This window comes from Chenopodium album, chromosome 22 (genome assembly GCF_948465745.1).
Source record: "Chenopodium album chromosome 22, dcCheAlbu1.1, whole genome shotgun sequence".
Classification (NCBI taxonomy): Eukaryota; Viridiplantae; Streptophyta; class Magnoliopsida; order Caryophyllales; family Amaranthaceae; genus Chenopodium; species Chenopodium album.
The window spans coordinates 11,844,799-11,866,306 of record NC_137855.1 but is presented as its reverse complement, the minus strand read 5'-3'; the positions used below and the strand labels follow the sequence as shown (position 1 = coordinate 11,866,306).

Genomic DNA, 21,508 nt, shown 5'->3' with positions numbered 1-21,508 from the left:
AAATGGAGCAACAGTTGCTGCACTTGCTATTGGAGATTATCATTTGAGACTTCCGTCTGGTCTAGTTTTAGTTCTTAATAAATGTTATTACGTTCCAACAATTACCAAAAACATTATTTCAGTTCCAATTTTAGATACTGAAGGTTTTTCTTTTGAAATAAGAGACAAGTGTTGTTTTATTTCCAAAGAAAATATGTTATATGCTAAAGCGAAATTATTTAATGGCTTGTATGTCATAGATTATACAACTCATATCTACAACATAGATCATAAAAAGCAAAGAACAGATGGATCAAACCCAACTTACCTATGGCATTGTAGGCTTGGACATATTAACCAAAAGCGCATCCAGAAATCACATAAGGATGGACTCCTTTAAACATTTGATTATGAATCATTTGAAAATTGTGAGTCATGCTTGCTTGGTAAAATGACTAAGTCACCCTTTACGGGTGTAGGTGAAAGAGCAAGTGACCTTTTGGGACTCATACATACGGATGTGTGTGGACCAATGAGTTCAAAAGCTAGGGGTGGATTTAGTTACTTCATTACTTTTACTGATGATTTAAGTAGATTTGGTTATATTTACTTAATGAAGCAGAAGTCGGAAGCTTTTGAAAAGTTCAAAGAATTCCATAATGAAGTACAAAACCAGCTTGGGAGAACAATTAAGGCATTACGATCTGATCGTGGTGGTGAATATTTAACCCAAGAATTTGATGAAAATCTGATTAATTGTGGAATACTTTCACAGTTAACCCCTCCAGGGACGCCACGGTTAAATGGGGTGTCATAAAGGAGGAATAGGACCTTATTGGATATGGTTCGGTCCATGATGAGCTTTACTGATCTTCACATATCATTCTGGGGATATGCATTAGAAGCAGCTGCTAGAGTACTGAAAAGAAGCCCGTCCAAAGCAGTTGAAAAGACACCATATGAGATATGAATGGAAGAGTTCCAAGTTTGTTTTTTCTCAAGATTTGGGGATGTGAAGCCTATGTAAAACGTTTACAAGGCGACAAACTACACCCTATATCAGACAAGTATTTCTTTGTGGGTTACCCCAAAGAGACAAAAGGGTATTACTTCTACAATCGCGAAGATAACAAAGTGTTTGTTGCTCGCGATGGTGTCTTTCTAGAAAAGGAATTCCTCTCTAGAAAGCCAAGTGGGAGTAAAGTAGTTCTCGAAGAAATTCGAGACGAGCAAAAAATGGATGTGGATAACACCACATCAGAGGCGAGGGCGCATAATCATGCGTCGAAGCAAGCTAATTCGACTAGCAAGACTCCTATCGTCCCACTTGAATCTAATTCTTGTGAAAATCTTTAAAGAGTTGAAGAGAGAGCATTTCTATTGTTGCTCCTACCCCACGTATTTCTGCCAGAATCAGAAACAAACAGTTTGTTGAGAATGAGGAACCTACAACCTACAAGCAAGCTTTGGCGAGCCCCAACTCAAATGAATGGCTTGAGGCCATGAAATCCGAAATGGAATCGATGTCTGAAAATGCTGTGTGGACCCTGGTGGACTTGCCTAATGGGGTAAAACCTATTGGTTGCAAGTGGGTTTACAAGATTAAAACAGACAAGGATGGAAATGCCTACATCTATAAAGCAAGACTGGTTGCAAAAGGGTACAGACAGATTCATGGTATTGACTATGATGAAACCTTTTCCCCAGTAGCAATGCTTAAGTCCATTCGGATTCTTTTAGTAATTGCTGCATTTTTCGATTACGAAATTTGGCAGATGGATGTCAAAACTGCCTTCTTGAATGGGTTCTTGATGGAGGAAGTGTATATGACACAACCTGAGGGTTTTGAAGATCTAAAAAATCCTGGAAAGGTATGCAAACTTCAGAAATCCATTTATGGATTGAAGCAAGCATCAAGGAGTTGGAACCTTCGTTTTGATGAAGCAATCAAAAAGTTTGGTTTTCTTAAAAGCGAAGAGGAACCTTGTGTATACAAGAAGTCCAGTGGGAGCAGTATAGTTTTCTTAGTCTTGTATGTAGATGACATACTGCTCATAGGAAACGACATACCAATGCTTAAGTCAGTCAAGGAGTGGTTGAAGAGTTGTTTCTCCATGAAAGACTTGGGTGACGCCGAGTACATCTTGGGAATCAAGATCCATCGGGACAGGTCTTGAAGGATGATTGGACTGAGTTAGGAGACTTATATTGATAAGCTTCTTGATAGGTTCGAGATGGCAAACTCCAAGATAGGATTTCTCCCCATGTCCCATGGAATTACGCTTAGTAAATCTCAATGTCCGGTTATGCTAGGATGAGACGTATGGCTATTATACCTTATGCTTCGGCAGTAGGGTCGATAACGTATGCCATGATTTGTACAAGGCCGGATGTTTCATATGCTTTAAGCATGTGTAGCAGATTTCAGGAAAATCCAGGTGAAGCACACTGGACAGCTGCCAAGAACATCCTTAAGTACTTGAGAAGGACTAAAGGAATGTTTCTAGTATATGGCGGTGAAAATGAGTTGTTTTTCAAAGGTTATACGGATGCGAGTTTCCAAACAGACAGATATGATTTTAAATCCCAGTCTGGATACATCTTCTGTCTGAATGGAGGAGCAGTGAGCTGGAAGAGTTCAAAGCAAAGCATTATCGCAGACTCTACAACAGAATCAGAGTATTTAGCTGTTGTTGAAGCAGCTAAGGAAGCAGTTTGGATTAAGAAATTCCTTATTGAGATGGACATTGTACCAAGTGCTCAAAAAGGGATTGAGTTGTATTGTGACAACAATGGCACCATTGCTCAATCAAAGGAGCCTAGGTCACACTTCAAATCCAAACATGTTGAGAGGAAGTATCATCTCATTCGAGAAATCGTTGACAGAGGAGATGTCAAGATGTGCAAAGTTCATACGGATGAGAATATCGCTGATCCACTTACTAAACCCCTTCCATTGCCTAAGCTTGAGAAACATGCTAATGCAACTAGATTGAGGCTAATGATGTAATTTAAGTTCTATTTGTTTTTGAGAAAAACTTATTACATATGTAATACATTCATTGGCAGAATTATGTTTAATAAGAAATTCATCATTTCTCTTATTTAATTATGGTTTTATGATATTAAATAGAATGTCCAAAATAATTATGGATTGATGGGCTCATCAGGTTGATGACCTGGTGATGAAACCCCACAGGTGAACAAAATCCATACATTATTCTGTTCCTAGTTTGAAATCATTAAATTGGACATAAATGATTTCAATAACTGGACTAGCATGTAAGATTGATTGGATAGCGCAGTTTCATGGGCTATAGGAGCGTAGTGATGCTCGGTCAATCACATGGATATGCATGAATGATGCATGATCGAACTATAGACCTACTTTGAAGCTCAAGTATAAAGCTTCCGGATATATTAGTGGATTCCTTTGACATGAGTGGAACATTGATTCCATTCAATGAATTATATAAATGTGTACACTCAAACGTCTTCCCGTAACTGGAGATTATAAAGGGTGTTTCCTGGTTACTTCATGATTTGAGTGGGAGCCTTGGTTTCCACAAGATTGGATTGAGTCTACCTATTTAATTAGGAATGTGTATTGGCCCCTTGAAGAGGGAGAATTTAGAAAATGCATGGCCGTGCTCAAATGGATTACATAGTAATCATTTGTTTTGTAATTCTAACTCAGTTTTCAAGAAAAGATTTGTAGATTAATATGATCACGCCATGAGATGCAATCATATTATCAAATCGACACACATTGACTTAAGGAATTTGAATATTGCGCACTTGTCTCAGACAAGTGGGAGATTGAAGGAGTTATGTCTTAGATAAGTGCAATTACTAGATATATCAAGGATCACTATTATGGAGATAATAAGTTCGTTCTTTTGGGTCGTCATTATCTGTTGCTAGACTATGATCAATGATCTTTAGGCTAGTTAAATATTCCAAAGCCCGCTAGAATAGATCCTATGAGGTCACACACAAGGGTATTGGGTTAAGCAAGTTAGAGGCCCATTTATCGACCTCATGAGTAAGTAACTAATCATGAATTGGATTGGGCTAGCATAGTTAGATTAGAGTTAGGTTTTGGGCTTTGTCATGGACTCTTGTTTAGAGATGAGATCTATAAATAAGATCCATGCCTAGGGTTGTAACACAGAACAATTAACAGTTGATTGTGAATCAAGGCAACCAAATCCCAAAACCCTCTCACTCTCTCTCTAACCCACGGCTCTCTCTCTCCTCCCCTTGGACTCACGGCCAGCCACCCCTAATTGCACGTGTGGTGGTTCGTGGTTGGTTCGTTGCTCGTTCTTCTCATTAGAAGGTCAATTGAAGGGTTCAATTGCAACTAACTAGCATTAGTGGAGGTCTTAATCCGTGCCCGTGGACCAAGTAGAGGAATCACGTTTGAGGTTCTTTATCTCCCTTGTTCTTGTTCGATCACACGTGGAATCACGCTACAAAGGTATTAATTCTAATTCTTTATGTGTTATGCATGATCTTGGGATTAGGTGCTATATGAATATGATTCATGTTTTCCGCATTCGTACCTATAAACTCCTACACCTTTAACCTGAATGAAGTCCTTGCCATGAATAATCAAGGACAAAAGAAACCATTTAGGAGAAACTTTACTCCTATTGGTATGAGTTATGACACCGCATTTGACCGTCTTCATGCAAAAGGTCTTATAACTCCTATTAGACCATTTGAGGATCCACTAGTCGAAAGGAGAACGGCTAATTGGAACCCCAATGCACACTGTAAATCCATCAAGGTAAGGGCCATCTTACTAAAATTGTCTAATAAATTGAAAGTAAAGCAATGCTCTAATCTTTCTTCTCTTTCTTTGCCCTCTTCTAATTCTTGTCAGCTTCTTCCTCTTTATCCATCACCTTTGCTAGCAAGCGTCCCTAAGAGGATCTGCATTCGATCTTGGTGCCGATAGTTTCCCCTTTAGCCATCACACCATGTTTCTTCTCTACCCACACTTTCTTATCTGTTAAGACATCTTTTCTTTTCTCTTTGCCTTTAGTAGTGTTTTTCTTATTAGGCATAATAGAAGTCTTAAATTCAACCTTTTCACCTAGGCGTTCCTTAACAGGAGCTTTCTTGTCTCCCAGACGATTCTTCACGTTGGTTTTATTTTGAACTCTATTCTTGTCCTTTTTAGGTCTATCAAGTAGCCAATACTTCACATCCTTAGACAAAGAAGGAGGAACCTTTTGGGTAACAACTTCCCATAAAGGCCTAGCACTCCAATAATTATCAAACCTCTCCATGTCTTGTGAAATAGGGAATTCATAAGGACGACGAAGATCTCCAGAAGGAATGGTTTAAGCAAGGCCATACTGTCTTTTTACCCTACAGGGGTAATAAAAAGTCAACTTTGATAAGCTAGGAAGACGGCAAAAGGGTTGTTTGTTGACACCAACCATCTTCTCAATTTTCCACAAAGGGATGACCCACTTGATGGCAAAATCACAAGAGGCAAATATTTTGCTCCACTCTCGACGGTCCATCTTTATGGAAAAGCGTTTCTTTCACCTTACAAAGCAATTTGGTGTATATTTGTCAATATTGTCAGGAGGACTAATTAATTCTAGCCTCTCCATTAGCCACATCTGCAAAAATTCAATGCAAATAATTAGTATTACTATACAAAAATATATATTTTTGATTCCTGTAATTAAAAGTATTATTTTTCTACCTGTAATAAAATTGGAGAACCTCGAAGAGGTGCTTTTGGATTTTTCTTTAATTCATCCAAACTAAGCATAGTTTCTCCAACAATTGATGGCATTGGATTCCTCCCTGATTCAATTTGTTCCATAACGAACACTAAAATTGCTTGACCCTCACGATTACTTCCACTAGTGAGGAGATATTGGCTAAACAGGCAAAAGAGGAAAGCTCTCCTCCTATAAACATGAAAATACTCAGAATATGGTCTATCAAAGTAATGGCGTGCAAAATCTTTCAGATTAACTACATTTCCATCTACAATATTTGTTAGATCCCTGTCTTTAAGATTAAAGAAACGCTCAAAATCTTTATAATAATATTCGCTCACATTAAGAATTACCGCAAGATCTATGGAAGGGAAGCCTAGAATGGCACCAAATTCTTCCGATAAAGGACTAATTTCATCATAGCCTAAACTAAAGCAATGGGTGTCTGGATCCCAATATTCTAAGGTGGTATGAATAAAATCTATATCTATGTCTACCCCCTTAATACCATAAATACCTCCCAAGTGAAAGAAATCAAGCTCTTTTCTCTCCTTAGCAGTCAAAAATCGGCACCACTCACGAGTAAAATCACTAAAACTCTTAGACATGATTTCTTAATGAGAATTAAAGCTATAATTATTGTTTTAATCTGCTCGAAATATACAAAAATCGGCAGATTTGGGGGCTATTTATGCACAAAACTAGTACAGTCTGTTTCCCGAAAGGATTCGGAGAAAAAAGTTTAGCGCCAGACGACATGAGCAGCGTCTGGCGACGAGGCCTATTGCCCGGCGACAAAGGTCAGCGTTTGGCGACAGAGAGTCGACACGACGCCAGCTTTTCGCGCTATGCGAATCATGTTTTTATGATTACGACTCGATTTTGTACATTGACTTTACGGTTTTTGACCTCTTGTTTTCAAAACCTTATCCAAACACTTTTTCGATTAATTTAAGCTTAATTAATTTTAGGCTTATTTTAGTCAAAGTTTACTTTATTTTTCATTTTTTCTTTTTGGGGGAGAAAGTCGGATACCCTCCATTGATAATAAAAATGACGGAAATTTTTGCGCAAAATTAGACACAATTTTTCACACACTCACATGCACATGAAATGAAAAATAAAAATGCAGAGATAACATAAGCATAATAAGTTTGTATATACAGTATGTCTAACATAGAAATCATATAATACATGATAGCAAAATCCTACAAGTCAAATAAAATAAATACAGGTACAACTACGATGCCGGAGGACGCAAATGGGGAGGACCTCCCAAAGTATCAAAGAACAAAGCAGATCGCGGGGTATGCCCCTCGCTAGCTCCGGGATCACCGACAGTCGGGATCGACAAAGTAGGGTCAGCCCATCCAGGCTCACCCTGATGATGAATAGCCAACGGCTGAGGCTGCGGCGGATACTGCGACGACGAGCCAACCTCGTACGTCCCACCACCCCCTAAAGGAGCCGATGTCACGCCTCCTTGGCCTATCGGCCTAACATGTGCACCCTCAGACGAAGAGCCTGAACCCTCCGATCTCTCAGCAGGAGCTGTCTCCGATCGGCCACCCTCACCCCTGGAAGAGGTACGTCGACGCCTCGAGCCAGACCCGGATCTCTCTCTCCTAGCCTCGGGTCTCGTCCGACTATGTGGAGGAGGAATAGGATGTCCCTGCGAAAATAAATCATGTCAGATGCAAAATAATTAAATAAAGCATGAGATAAGGATAAGAGAAATACCTCTGCAGCATCGTCACGACGACAAGAGGCTCGATCCCTCAATCACACCAGCAGGTAGCGAAAGGCATCCAAACCCCTCGCCATCCTCGTTACCACCTCGCGAGAGAACTGTCAAGAGACAAGTCAGTGACAATCAAAGATATATTTACAAGTAAACTGCAAATAAATAACTCACCCAAGTCTGGTGCCGAGGTATCGACCGCTCAATAAAGCAGTGATCCGGAGGAGCTAGAGGAATCATCTCCTCAACGGGACCATACATCCCCTGGTAGGTGATAGATATGGGTGGAGCAACAAACTCCGCGCGCGCATCCTATAAAATAAATCTGAGTAGTCAGTTACTACTTGGGGGCTATACAAAAGGCAAAAATGGAAGATGAGGAATACCTCCTCCGCTCCCTCTAGAAAAACAAGTGGTGGAGCCAAAAGCGGCAGCAACGCCTCCGTATAGCATAGCTCCAAACGGGCATGAGTCCGCCAAGGTGTACCCACTGGCGACCTACTCGCAAGGGTCCTCAATCTCGCCTTGTCAAACATGTGCCGAGAAGGGCTAGCAGGAACAACAAAAGCCTCCGAGGAGTGCTGAATAGCCACTTTCTCGCCTATAAACCACAGCGTCGTACGTCCCCTGTAAGTACCGACGCTGAGCAATGTACTGCACAGCAAGCACAGGAATGTCGAAATCGGCCTATGGCCGAAACTCTACGGTCGGCTCCTACAAAATGCATATTCATAAGATAAAATCCTACTAAAGGTACTAAAAGGCAAGTATTTGAGGAACATACCGAGAGGATCAACTCTCGAACGTGCCTGGTAGTAGCCTCATCACTGTGATGGCCTCCCCAACCGGCAGCAATGGGGAGCTCGCGAGTTGAGGGTCTCGCCGGCGCGAGAGACGCAAAATACTCGTAGAATCAGATCTACGAGAATAAAGAAGTGTCAATAAAAGCTAAAGAGATCTAGGGCTAACTTTAATAAAGGAAATAAAGTATACCTCTACGGTTCTCCAAAAGCTTGAGAGCGTGATATCTCGCTCGAAAGAACCATGACGACTAGCAAGTCGCAATTCGACTAGGAAGTCCGCGTAGGCCAAGCTGGCCCAATCATATGACCCGACCATGTGAAGGTCGCGAAGAGCAGGCAAGTAGTAGAGTAGCACTCGACTACCTCTGTCAGGTGAAAAAGTCCCTAACAGCAAGATCAGAGCAAAGATGCGCACCCGCTGCTTTGGGGTGGTCGCACCATCCTGAAAAGCCGCCGCGAGCGTGGACCGGCGAATACACCGAGAGCTAAGATGCGTCAGCTCAGCCTCACTACGAGCCCGAATGGTGATAGGGCCAAACAGCTCCAATACCTTTAGAGAAAAGATGGAGATCTCGCTATCAAATGGAAGCACGAACGAACTAAACTCCAATCCCGTGATGAGACTTAAGTCAGTAGGGGTAACAGTCATCTCACCCCAGGGAAAATGGAAGGTGTTGGTGGTGTCCCAAAAGAACTCCACCAAAGCTCGGACCACGTAATGGCTCTATCTGAAAGAACACAAAGCCCGAGTGGCCCGCAACAGAGGAGTCAAGCCACAAGACTCCCACAGGCGGCGCAGACCGTCATGATCGCGGAAGTAAGTGTCGTATAAGGAGCCAATGGTCGTGTTTCCAGAACCATGGCTACGAACACTCCCACTATGGATCCCACGCCGAACACGCTCCGAGATGTGAAACTCAGGTGCAAAGTACAGAGTTCGCTCATCCCACTCTGGGAATGTCCCTAGAGAAGAAGAGGTCCCTACGCCGACATCGACGGGATCGTCCTCCCGATGAGTCTCCCTAGAACGAGAGCCGAAACCTCATCGTCTATCCATGCTATATTATGCAAAATGACAGTAAATTAAAGGTTCTATAGTATCTAAGGTTCGCTTAGACACATGATACTATGTTCGCAAAAAAAAACAGAGTACGTAGTACTAAAACAGAGCGTAATTTCAATACATGCAGAAATAGCAATTTTCAATAATCAAACAATTTCTTGCAATACTATGACAAATATTGTGACAAATTGAATAAGAATGGCTAGCAAAAATACAAAGAACAAGCCGCATTATTCTCACGAACTCAAGGGGCTTAACAATGGCAATTTGCTCATTTCTTCACCAAATCGAGTAAAACAAGTCTCAAAATACTCTAAAGGCAATATATAAACATAATCAAACAATTTCAAGGCATAAGATTCAACAAACAAAGCAAATTAAGCATAATTGGGTTTGAAATTTTCGAAAACCAACGGATAAACATACTCGAATTCAGCAAAAATCGAGACAAGTTTGATTAAAACTTACATGGATCGGGAAAATAGATGAAATAAGCTACGATTTGCAACAAGTTTGAGCGAATTTGGTTGAAAAACAAGCGAGAACAAGCAATTTGAAGTTTTCGAGCGAAAACGCGAGCAAGCAGCAACAGCAACAGCAAAATGAAGAAGAAAGGGGTTTTATTTGAAAAACCCGACATCAGCGCCGGACGACAAGCTTGTATCCATGCGCCAATGCCTGTCACCTGGCGACAAAGCGAAATCCTGGCGACCGCATGTATCGGCGTGCGCTGGTGCGGCGACAGGATGCATGTCACCCATAAATGATTATGCGGACCTTACACGGCAATTTTGGGTTCCTTGGTACGCCTGTTAGCCCCTATAAGCAATTGACATGATTAAGTAATCGGTTCGGTTACAATTGCAGTAAGTGATCGACCTAGTCAAAGATCGTTTTACTTAGCTTAAAGCGCCTAAGTATTGGCTCATCGCAAGCACCGAACTAATGGTTCACAAAGAAGCACAAGAGCCAAGGTACCGGCTCATTCACAAAACGCGCCGAGGTACAGGAACAGCAGCAAATATTCAAACAAAGCATTGAGGATCAACAAGCGATGGTCTTCGGTAATTTTCCTCGGAAAGTTATCACTAGAAATTGAAGATAACTACAAGCAGCGGTCTTCGACGATGTCCCGAAGCAGAGAGGAGATTGTCTATAGCGGCGAAGCACAGCCGTGGCGAGGTATTGCCACAAACCTTGAAGATGGCGAAGCACAGTCACCTTCGACGATGTCCCGAAGCAGAGAGTAGATTGTCTATAGCGGCGAGGCACAGCCATGGCAAGGTACTACCACAAATTTGAAGATGGCGAGGCACAGCCATGGCGAGGTACTACCACAAAATATCTCTCTTTCTGTTTTCAAAAATATTTTTTCTTTTACTTTATTCATGAAAATTGCCAGTCCAATTTAGTTTGGTCCATCGTAAGGGTCCAATAATAGTGTAGTTGGATTGGGCTCGAAAAGAGCTTTCCAACGATATATTATAAGCCCAATTCCGATGAATAATGAGGAAGTTTTGGATTAAATTAAATTAGGCCCAATGATTTTACCTGTGGCCCAATGGTCTAGAGGATGGCCTATTAATTATTAAACCTAAAGTTATTAGGATTGATTTTAATCTTCTATAAATATCTAGAAGGTTCCTTTTAATTCTAATAAGATTAGGATTGATAATTATATTTTAAAGATGTTTTATTTTGAATAAAATATGTGATTTATCACAAATATGATTTTAATTTGCTTAACGCGGAATTAGCTGCTTAATCGTATTAAGAAGATGATTCTGCGTACAAAGCGCGTTTTAATTTTGACTTAGCGCGAGACGACAATGTTGTCGCCTGGCGCTAACAGCTGTCGCATGGCGCTGCTCCTGTCGTCTAGCACTAACTTCTGTCGTTGGCGACAGGAGGTATTTTATTCCGAGTATGACTTGATTTGATTTCGAGCTATTTTTTCTATAAATAGGGGTCGTATCTCCCCGTTTTTCATCATTCACAACCATCATCTCTCTCTATTCTCTCTCTAAAAGCTAGAAGCTTCTTCTCTCTATTCTTTTTCTAAACCTTCCCTCTCTCAAAATTCCTCATACATTAGTTCTAGGCACACCTAGCCAAGTTCGAAGTTGCCTTCGCCCTAGATGTGAAAGGTTAATATTTCTGAGGGTTTGGTCCCAAATTTCTATTTCAATTATTTAATTTAATTGTTTAATTATTATTTTCCTTTAATTTACTAACGTGTGTATTTTGTTATTAGAAAGAGGTACGAGGCATCGAAGTAAGTAATTTAATTGCTTTATTGATCTTTTGATATAGAAATCATGCTTAGATTATTTTGTTGATTCCTAGTATCATGTTAGGATGTTTTTCTTGCTTCCTAGTATCATGTTTAGGGTAATAACTAAAATTTCTAATATCATATATGTTTATGATGTTTTCTATTTCTTTCCTAATATCATGGTAGTGTCATGTTAGGGCTAATTGATCTTTAATGTTTAGTGACATGCTAGGGTTTGTTATTAATCTTGTTAGTATCATGCCTAGGATCTTGCTATTATTATTATGCTTTATTTTTAACATGATTATGATTATGATGATGATCATTATAATTATTATTATTTCTTGATCACACCTTTTATGCATGTTTAAAGGGAATTTGTACTTGTAATCACGCTTAATAAGATAATTGATAATCTTGTTTAGGCTAATATGATTGTAATTCAAGTGATTGCCAATAATAGTTTTGTTTGTGCATTACTATTCAACCAATATAGATTAAACAGGTTTAGGGTTAATCTATTGATTGTATGTTAGTCAGAAAGCGCACATGAATACCAGAAGAATAAAGTAGAGGCCTATTTTTAGGGTAGATTCAATCTCTTTTAGGTTGGATTTGTACCTTCATCCCCGAACTTCCAGTCATGGTTCCAGACCTGTTGGAGTTAATGATCTCCTGCATCGTTAAGGGGTGTAACCTTCACCCAATAAATTGTTTACAAGTTCCTAAAACTTGTTGGCGACTCTTTTACTTTAGTTTGCTTCCCTTTGGACGCCACCATGCTTAAGTGTACGATCACATTGGGCCTCAAGTGTGGGATGCTTGAAATATTCCCTACATGTCCCTAACTCCCTATTGAGTTCAAGACGAAAGTCACTTGGTAGGTGAGGGATCATAGCTTGATGTCCAATATGTGTTAATTCAAGTCACGAGACATTGACACTTATGCAATTGTTTTATTTTGCCTAGAATTCATTTTTCTTTCCTTTATTTTTCATATCTTCGAATCTGTGGGGGATTGTTGGAAGTTCTTGATATAAAACAAGAGAGTTGGGAAAAACAAAGAGAGAGAAAAAAACAAATGAAAGGGAAAAGTCCCACATTAATTAGGGAATGAGGTTTTTCCCTGTTTTTATATTGTAGTGCTTAAGCACTACTTAATTGAGTGAGTGGGAGGTGTGTGTTACACCACACATACACGCGCGCGCGCGCTGAGCCGGGTCGGGTCGGGCTCAGGCCTCAGGTCTTGGGGTCTTAAGGAATGCGATGCGCGGGCGTGGGCCCTTATTATCTTTTTGGAGAAATTTTATTTCCTTTCTTTGTTAAACAGAATATTCCTTTTTGACTGTTGGGATTACGGAATTTAATTAGTCCCTTGATTGTAGCTGACTGATTCAATTCCTTGATTATTGCTTCTGTTCTTGACTGGCCAAATATTAATCTGGACGGTTTCTTGGCCAAATTCCTCCCTTGTTTTATGCTAGCCGTTTTCCATTAGTTGGCTATATATATTCCGTCTTTCTTCAGCCAGAAAACACACAAAAACTTCAGTCTTCTCTTTTATAAATATTATCTAAACACGAGTTCTTTCTATTCTGTATTCTGAGCAAGTATTCTGAATTCCAGTCGGGTTTGTGAGTGCACATAAACTTTGGCGCTGTGCTTATCCTGGAGGGCGACCGCTTCTAGTCTACTACACCGGGAGGTAGCGCGGAATCGTCTTTTAGGTCAGTGGTTCTCCATGACACGGCTACTGTCAGTTTGGTTCACGCATCAAGAGATAAGTTATTTCTGTTTTATTGCTTTTTAGAATAACAATTCTTACAAAAAAATCATTCATAAACACCAATTTTTATGTTTGGCCTGGCCAAACAATATAATAATGAAAACAAAAAGGAAATCAACTTGGTCTTTAGCTTGTTGGAAAATATGAGAAAATACGAAGAATCTCCAAATTTCAAAAAATAGACACATGGTAGCTGTAAATAGCAATAATATCAACAGATATCAGCAGTTAGATATGGTAGAACGTCAACAGTAATATATAGCAGCTTGCAGAACGACAACGGTAATATATAACAGCTAGTAGAACGGAACAATAATAGCAGCTAGCAGAACGGCAACATCAGACAGTTGTAGCAGGAAAACAGCAGTCAGCAACAAATAGGAGTAACAGCAAAAAAATAGCAATAATAGCAAAACAGCAGTAGCAGCAGCAAAACAGTAGTAACAACTAGCAAAAAGCTCCAACCTTTTCAATCCCGGGATAATAAAAGAAACAAAAATTTATTATTTCTCTCTCTAAACATCAGCAATCACATATATGCAAGCATGCTTCTTGTGGCATGATCACTTCCTATATACCCTAATTTTTCATCTGGATCCATTTGATCCTATATATGTGTGAAAGTATCATATATCAAACAAATGTAGCAAAAAATGAATTATGTGCTTTTTAAAAGAAAACTAGTGAATAGCCCGGGCCTTAGGTTGTAAATTTTGTAATTGTACATACAACTGCTAATTTTTTAAAAAGCATTTAATAGTTTGTATGTGTTTTTAATACTTTTGTACGTAGTATAATATTGATTTATTTGTGTGTAAGATTAGAGCATTAGTGACAATTAGCCTAGATGATTAAAAAAAAAAAAAAAATTATCTTATGCTATCTTTTTTCTTTTTCTGCTTTTTCTTTGTTGCTCATATTGATGTTAGACTTGTTTGTTTGGGCTGAGAAAAGTGAGTATGTGACTCATGTGAGTCTTTTTTTTTGTAATTTTTTTACAAGCTCTTACCTTTTTCATTGGTAATTATTAGTCCTGTAACTTGTGGACTATCTTGTGGGTTATTGAGCTTTATTGTAGTCGTTCAGTTCCAAACCATGTCTGTTCAGCTCTTACCTTGTTCTGTTTTTGCTTTGTTGCTCATATTTCAGTTTTGGATTTGATTTTCTAAGCTGTGTTTTGGCTTCATCACTGAGTTAGCTTGAATATGTTGCCATGCTGCTTCCCCTCTGCTGCAATTTTCATATCCCAATTTAAGTGAGTTAAGACAACAAATGGGCCCTCAATTGTTGATTTTTTCACCGTTTAAGTACTCAATTTCATCGTTTGGGTACTCTTACCCTATTTCCGGCCAAAAAAATTAATTCACCCAAAAGAATTGAGTCCCTTGATTAAAAATTGAGTACCTTGGGTTAACTTGTGGGGCCCACCAAAAAAAGCACGGCTTTCTTTTTTCTTCCTCCCCTTTTCATATTCTTTTTCCTTTTCTGGAAAATTGTCACGAGGTTTGGTGAGGAAAAGGGCTTGGATTGTAGCCAAATTTGGGGAAAAAGGTAAGAATCCCAGCCATTTTGTGAGGTATGTATGATTCTTCAGTAATCTACTTGTTTTTTTACTTTTTTATTTCGATTATTTATGGTATTTGAATAGTGTAGTTTTGCGAGTTAGGGTTTATAGTTTATGGGTTGAGGACGACAATGCAATGGTGACTTGTTGTTGTTTTTTCAATTAATTTGTGCTTATGATGTAGTATATTGCTGCTATGTGATTGATTTTGTTGAATTGTGGGTAATTGTTGTAGAAATTGTGCTAGGGTTTGATCATAAATGTTTTTGTGCGTTCAAAAATTTTATGGGTGAATGTTGCAAATTTGGTTGTTTTTGTTGTCAATTTGAAGTCGCTAACTTTAGATTATGGTCAATTTAATTTGTTTAGGCAAGCAAAAATATTCCAAGGGAGGAACTTGAACACAAAAGGGAGAAGGATATCTGTTCTTGAGAAAGCTGGACTGATTTTTAGGATTTTTTGTCTTATTTTTTTTTTTGTTTGGGATTTTTTGGATTTTTTGTTTGAATTTTTTTTTATTTTTTTTTTTTTTGGAAAATCTTGCTTTGAATTTTGCCTTATTGATATGGTTTTTTTTGGGTGAAGAAGGATATTTTTATGGCTTTTTTTTACTACTGTAAACTCAAATTAATAGCCACTAACGACTATAGATTTAATCAGTCATCAGAGTTTGATTGTGAGTTAGAAAGTTGAAGAGGGAAATATTCTGATTTTTTCATCCTCTTCCTCATGAATTGTCTGTATATTGATATGTATTGAAAGGATTTTCAGGAATTCTTGTTCTGTTGTTTCTTTTTTTTTGTTTTGTGGGGAAATCTTGCTCTCAATTTTGCATTACTGATATGGTTTTTTTCCATATGTTTGGAAGGATATTTTTATAGTTTTTTTTTTGTTTTTTTTTGCTGTTGTAAATTGATTTTAAAAGCCTCCAATGGCTATATTTTTTTAGAAAACAGATTAGTTTAATTTATACATTTTATTTTTATTAAATCTATAACTAATACTAAACTAATTCCCGCTGACATCATCACTATCCACGTGTCAGCTTCTTATAATAATTTCCCTCCAAAATTATTTTTGACATTATTTTCTTTTTAACTTTTTCAAGGTAAAGCTAATATTTGAAAATGGTTAATTAATTATACATTTTTCTAAAAGTTTTAACAATTAAATTGACTAAATAAAAAATTTCTATTTCTATTTCTATTAAGTAAAAATAATTGACGATTGGTCTCTTTCACATTTTCTTTCCTCCTACATTTTATTGGTGATTGTAGAGTTTGGATTTTTCACTCTTTATTAATTCTTCCTACTTTCAACAATGAATAAAAAATGAAGGCTAACATGTTTAAAATTTTATTAAAGCTATGAAGTTAATAAGAATATTTAACAATATTAATCCTTCATTTTAACTCAGTTAATATTACTAGAGGGACCACAATTTGCGTGCTATGTTTTACTTAAATATTAGATAAAGTGGCGCGTTTACCAAAATATTTATAGTAAATTTTTATTATTTAAACCGTGCATTGCACGGGACTAATTAACTAGTGTAATTAGTATTTAATTACCTATAGTTAACGGTGAGTTAAAGGTGAGTTAGTTGGCCGGATTTTGGGTTAAAGTACCCAAAGAGTGAAAAAAATAATTGAGTACCCGAAGAATGAAAAGGTAAGAATTGAGGGCCTGATTGTGATGTTAACTCAATATAAGTTAACTTGGTGTTCAATAAACTTTTAATTTCATTAGACATAATGTGTGGGACGTGACACCAGATTTATTGTTTTGACAGAGCTTCTTGATGACTATACATTTAAGACTACCTTTAGTTTGAATCATCTCCTTATGTTGATTGCTGTTATGCCCCTGCTCCTGTTGCTGTTTTGCTATATAGTTATTCTGTTGTACTTGTTTTGTTTTTTTTTTTTTGTTGAATTAAAATTGTAATATTATAGCTTTGTATTAATGAAAATTATAAGTTTATATACTTCCTCTGTTTTTTTTAGTTGACACCTTTCTATTTTCACGCTTGCCAACGCATGTTTTTAACGATTAATATCTCTAATTATCAACATTGTAAAATTATAAAAAGTGGATATTAATAAAATATACATTGAACCGATTCAAACAAGATCCCACATGAATATGTTTTATCGTATGTATAAACCACAAAAGCGAGTCAAAGCGTGTTGTGTGAATAGTGTAAAAGTCAAACAGTGTCAACTAAAAAAAACGGAGGAAGTATATCTTAGTGTTTATATATCAATTTAAATGAAAAAAATGCAAAAAAAAAAAGTTAGACCATTAAGGGCATCGATTCTAAACAGGAACCGGTACTAAAAACCCCATTTTTGCCACCGAACCATAACTAAAAATATCAGTTTTTGGCATCCCTCAAATAAGCACTGGTCCAAAATCGGTGCGCAAAGCCGGTTTTGAACCGGTGCTCATTCGCTATTTTCTAGTAGTGACTGGGAGTACCGGACGCTGTATTTTCCTTTTATTATTATTATGCGTAGGACGTTCATTACTTCATGTTACATTTACTTACCCGGTTAGCTCCCGGTGTAGTTTACCTCAATTTATTTGGGGCAGGGATTTGGTTGGAAACCCGTTCGATGCGTAATCAAATTAAATGGACATTGGTATTTGTCTAGTTAAATGTTGAATGTCTTGAATGCTTGTTTACAGGTGCAACAAGGTAAGCTGTGCGGTTGATAGGATGAAAGCATGTTAGTGTGTTTGATTTTGTTATGTACTCAACTTTGCTGATTGTGTGTTTGTATGTTTGTATGTTTATTTGGTCTTGTCTTTATCTTGGCCTTACGAGTGGGGACAAGTAGAAAGAAGTTTTTCAGGTGATGAAGTATATTCATGATGAGCATGAGTGAATAGCGAAGCATGCTTAGTTCTCCTCGGAATATGTTGTGTTTTATTGCTTTATTAATATTTATTTATTATGCTTGCAGACTAACGCAAAGGTTTTGGTATCACTTGGTTTTAATAAGGGACTTCAACATTTTTTTTTTTTTTGAAAGAAAATTTTTATTTTATTTGTGCAACAAATAGATAAGTATAAGGAAAATTTGATTCTAATAAACCAACCTTTGCGTGGTCTATTTTTATTAATCCGACCTTTTGATTATTCTACAATAATCCAAGCTTTAGGGGTTGTTCTATTCTATTAGGTCAAGCAGGTCACTTAACCTAAAATAATAGGTCACCTGCCACGTGTTGCATTTTTATTTGTCCAAAAAATATTTTTGGCTATTTTTTTTAAAAAAAAAAACTTTAAATTTTTTTTAAAAAAAACATTTTCCCCCTTTTTTTTCTTTCATCTTCTTCCTCCCTTGCCATATTCCTCCATACCCAGATCAAAACCCAGAAATCCGACAGCAAGGAACCCACACTTCCACCTCCGACAGCAAGGAACCACCTCCGTTGAAACCTAACCCTCGAACCCAGACATCTCGCGAAACCATCGAAAACCCATCATTCCCTTCCTCATCTTTCTCTCTCCTCCGATTTCAAGATCAAAGATGGACTTCTATGGAAAAAGCTCATGAATCTTCTCTCTCCTCTGCGCTCTTGAGCTGCTCCTCGCGATTTCCAAGTGATAATTTTTGGTTCTCTTCATTTTGATTTTTGTTTCTTGTTGTCTATTGTGAAGCACGTGTCTCAAGTTGTTACAACTGTAACATACTAGTGCCACCTCAGCACAATTAGTTAGAGTATTTTAGTGCTCGAATTAGTTGTAATAAATACAGAGTAATATATAAGATCTTGTATTAAGCTTTACATGCAATTAATTCATTTCATATTTTTCTCCTACTATCTTCTTTCTTTCTCTCTGTAATAAAGCTACAGTTCAAAGCCTTTAATAGAGATTAATAAAGCTTCCGATATTTTCTGATTCTTTCTTCAGTTTGTAACATGGTATCAGAGCGAGGTGTTGCGATTCTGATTAGTGCGAAGTTTGTGCTAAGTTCTTGAAGAAAAATCTTTGTGAGTTTTTCCTTCAGTTTTCTGGGTTTAATCAATTGTTTCGATAGTGATTCAAATTGTTTCTATTTGTCCGAGTTTGATTGATTTTGTTGTACGAATTGTTTTTGGGTTTGTTTGTTGGATTGAATCGATTGAATCAATTAAATTTCTTGATTCTGGTTATTCTGGGTTTGGAATTTTTTGTGCATATCTTGTGTTTTGTGAAATTGATTCTTAAAAATGGCTGGGAGTGATAGAGTTCTTGATCTGAATCAAGATCCAACTAGTTCATATTATTTGCATCCTTCTGATTTTACTAGGATGAAGCTTGTTTCTAGTGTTTTTGATGGTAATGGATATGGAAACTGGAAGAGGTCAATGATTGGCTTAACAGCTAAAAATACGATGGGTTTTGTAGATGGAACTTTGACTAAACCTTCTAGTACTGATGTTGTCACTTTAAGGGCATGGAATAGGTGTAACAACATGATCATAGGATGGATTATAGCTGTTTTAGATCCACAGGTTGCTGATAGTATTCTGTTTGTTGACACAGCAAGAGAAATTTGGTTGGACTTGGAAGAAAGATTTGGTCATGCTTCTTCTGCACAATTATTTGCATTACAGCAAGATTTGGCTAATGCTGCTCAAGATGAAGACTCAATTTCGGAGTATTATAATAGGCTTAAGAAGTTATGGGATGAATTGGACAATCTTTGTCCATTGCCTGTTTGTTCCTACACTGGTTGTACCTGTAATTTGGCACAAAAGTATGTGAAAGTTCAGCAAGATCAAAGGTTAATGGTGTTCTTGATGAAATTGACTAACAATTATGCAAATGTTAGGTCAAATATTTTGATGATGCCTGCTTTGCCTACTCTAGCACAAGCATACATGATGGTTTTACAAGAAGAGAAACACAGAGAGTTAAGCAATTTGTCTCAGAAGAATACTGCTGAACCTGTAGCCTTTGCTACAAAAAGGTTTGATAATAGATATAAGGGTAATCGGTATAATAGAGGAGGATATAATAGAGGTGGTTACAATAGAGGTGGTTTCCAGCAAGGTTAGTCTAATAGAGGAGGTGGAGTTAAAAGGTCGATCAATTATTATTGTGATCACTGTAAAATGACTGGACATAGTATGGAAAAATGTTTTCAGCTGAATGGGTTTCCTCCTAGTTACAAGGGGCAGCCTGGTTACAATCAAGGTCAGAGCAATAAGAGGTTTGCTAACTATGCAGAGAGTAGTTTTGGTAGTGGTGATTTGCTTGAGGTGCCTGTACAATCTGTTGCTCCTGATGCTGGTAGTTTCACCATGGAAGAGCTCAGTTAGCTCAGGAATTTTCTCAACAGACAGAAAGAAGAGTCAATGAATGAAAGTGGAGATGGAAGTGCTCTTTTTGCAGGTAACTATTGTATGTTATCACCTGCTTATAGTTCTGGTTGGATTGTGGATAGTGGTGCAAGTGATCATATGTGTTATAGTTTGGATTTGTTTGATTTCTATAGGATAGTTAATGATTTGAAATATTTCATTACTATTCCAGATGGGTCTAAGGTTCAGGTGACACATGTTGGTACAGTTAAGTTGAGTGAGAGTATTGTTCTTGAAAATGTGTTATTTGTGCCTTGTTTCAAGTTCAATCTGATTTCTGTCAGTAAACTTTGTTAAGATGGGCAGTGTACATTAAATTCACACCTGATAAGTGTGTTATTCAGGATTAACACTCTATGACACCTCCACTTGTTATTGGTAAAGTGGGAAATGGTTTGTACTTTGCTGAAGTTGGTATGGGAATAAGAGTTGGAGCAGCAGCTGCAGGATCTTCAGGTACTGCTTGTACTAGTCTTGTAGATCAGGCTAAGTTGTTGCATCTTAGAATGGGTCACTTACCATTTAGTCAGTTGAATTTGATACAAGATAGTGTAGATTGTCATAGAGTTTCAGGTGATATAATCTGCATCATTTGTCCTGCTGCTAGGCAGCATAGCAAATCCTTTCCTCATAATAGCATAAAGTCTTTTGCACCATTTGAGCTTATTCATATTGATGTCTGGGGTCCTTATCAGACTATGACTCATAATAAGTGTAACATGTTCTTGACAATAGTTGATGATTTTACAAGGAATGTTTGGATTCATTTGTTGAAGTCTAAGACAGAATCAGTTGATGTTTTGGTTAATTTTGTTACTTATGTTGAGAATCAGTACAATGCTTCTGTGAAAATAATAAGAAGTGATAAAATGCTAAGGAGTTATGTGAGGGTAAGATTGTGCAGTTGTATACTTCCAGAGGTATTCTTCATCAAACAAGTTGTAGTGACACACCTTAGCAAAATGGGGTTGTTGAAAGGAAACACAAGCATTTGTTAGAAGTTGGGAGAGCTTTGTTTTTTCAGTCAAAACTTCCTATGAGCTATTGGGGTGAGTATGTTCAATGTGCATCATATCTGATAAATAGGATGCCTTCTCAAAGTTTGGGTAATCTAACACCTTATGAAAAGTTACATGGTCATAAACCAGATAACAGTTACTTAAGAGCTTTTGGGTGTTTATGTTTT

General features: G+C 37.7%; 1 protein-coding gene across 1 annotated transcript; it reads left to right on the top strand.

The window, feature by feature from the left end:
• Positions 1-19,185: 19,185 nt before the first annotated feature.
• On the top strand, positions 19,186-20,016 carry LOC145603951 (uncharacterized). The gene has a single exon (XM_081659917.1). It carries the CDS (start codon positions 19,186-19,188, stop codon positions 20,014-20,016), a length of 831 nt encoding a protein of 276 aa, XP_081516043.1.
• Positions 20,017-21,508: the final 1,492 nt, after the last annotated feature.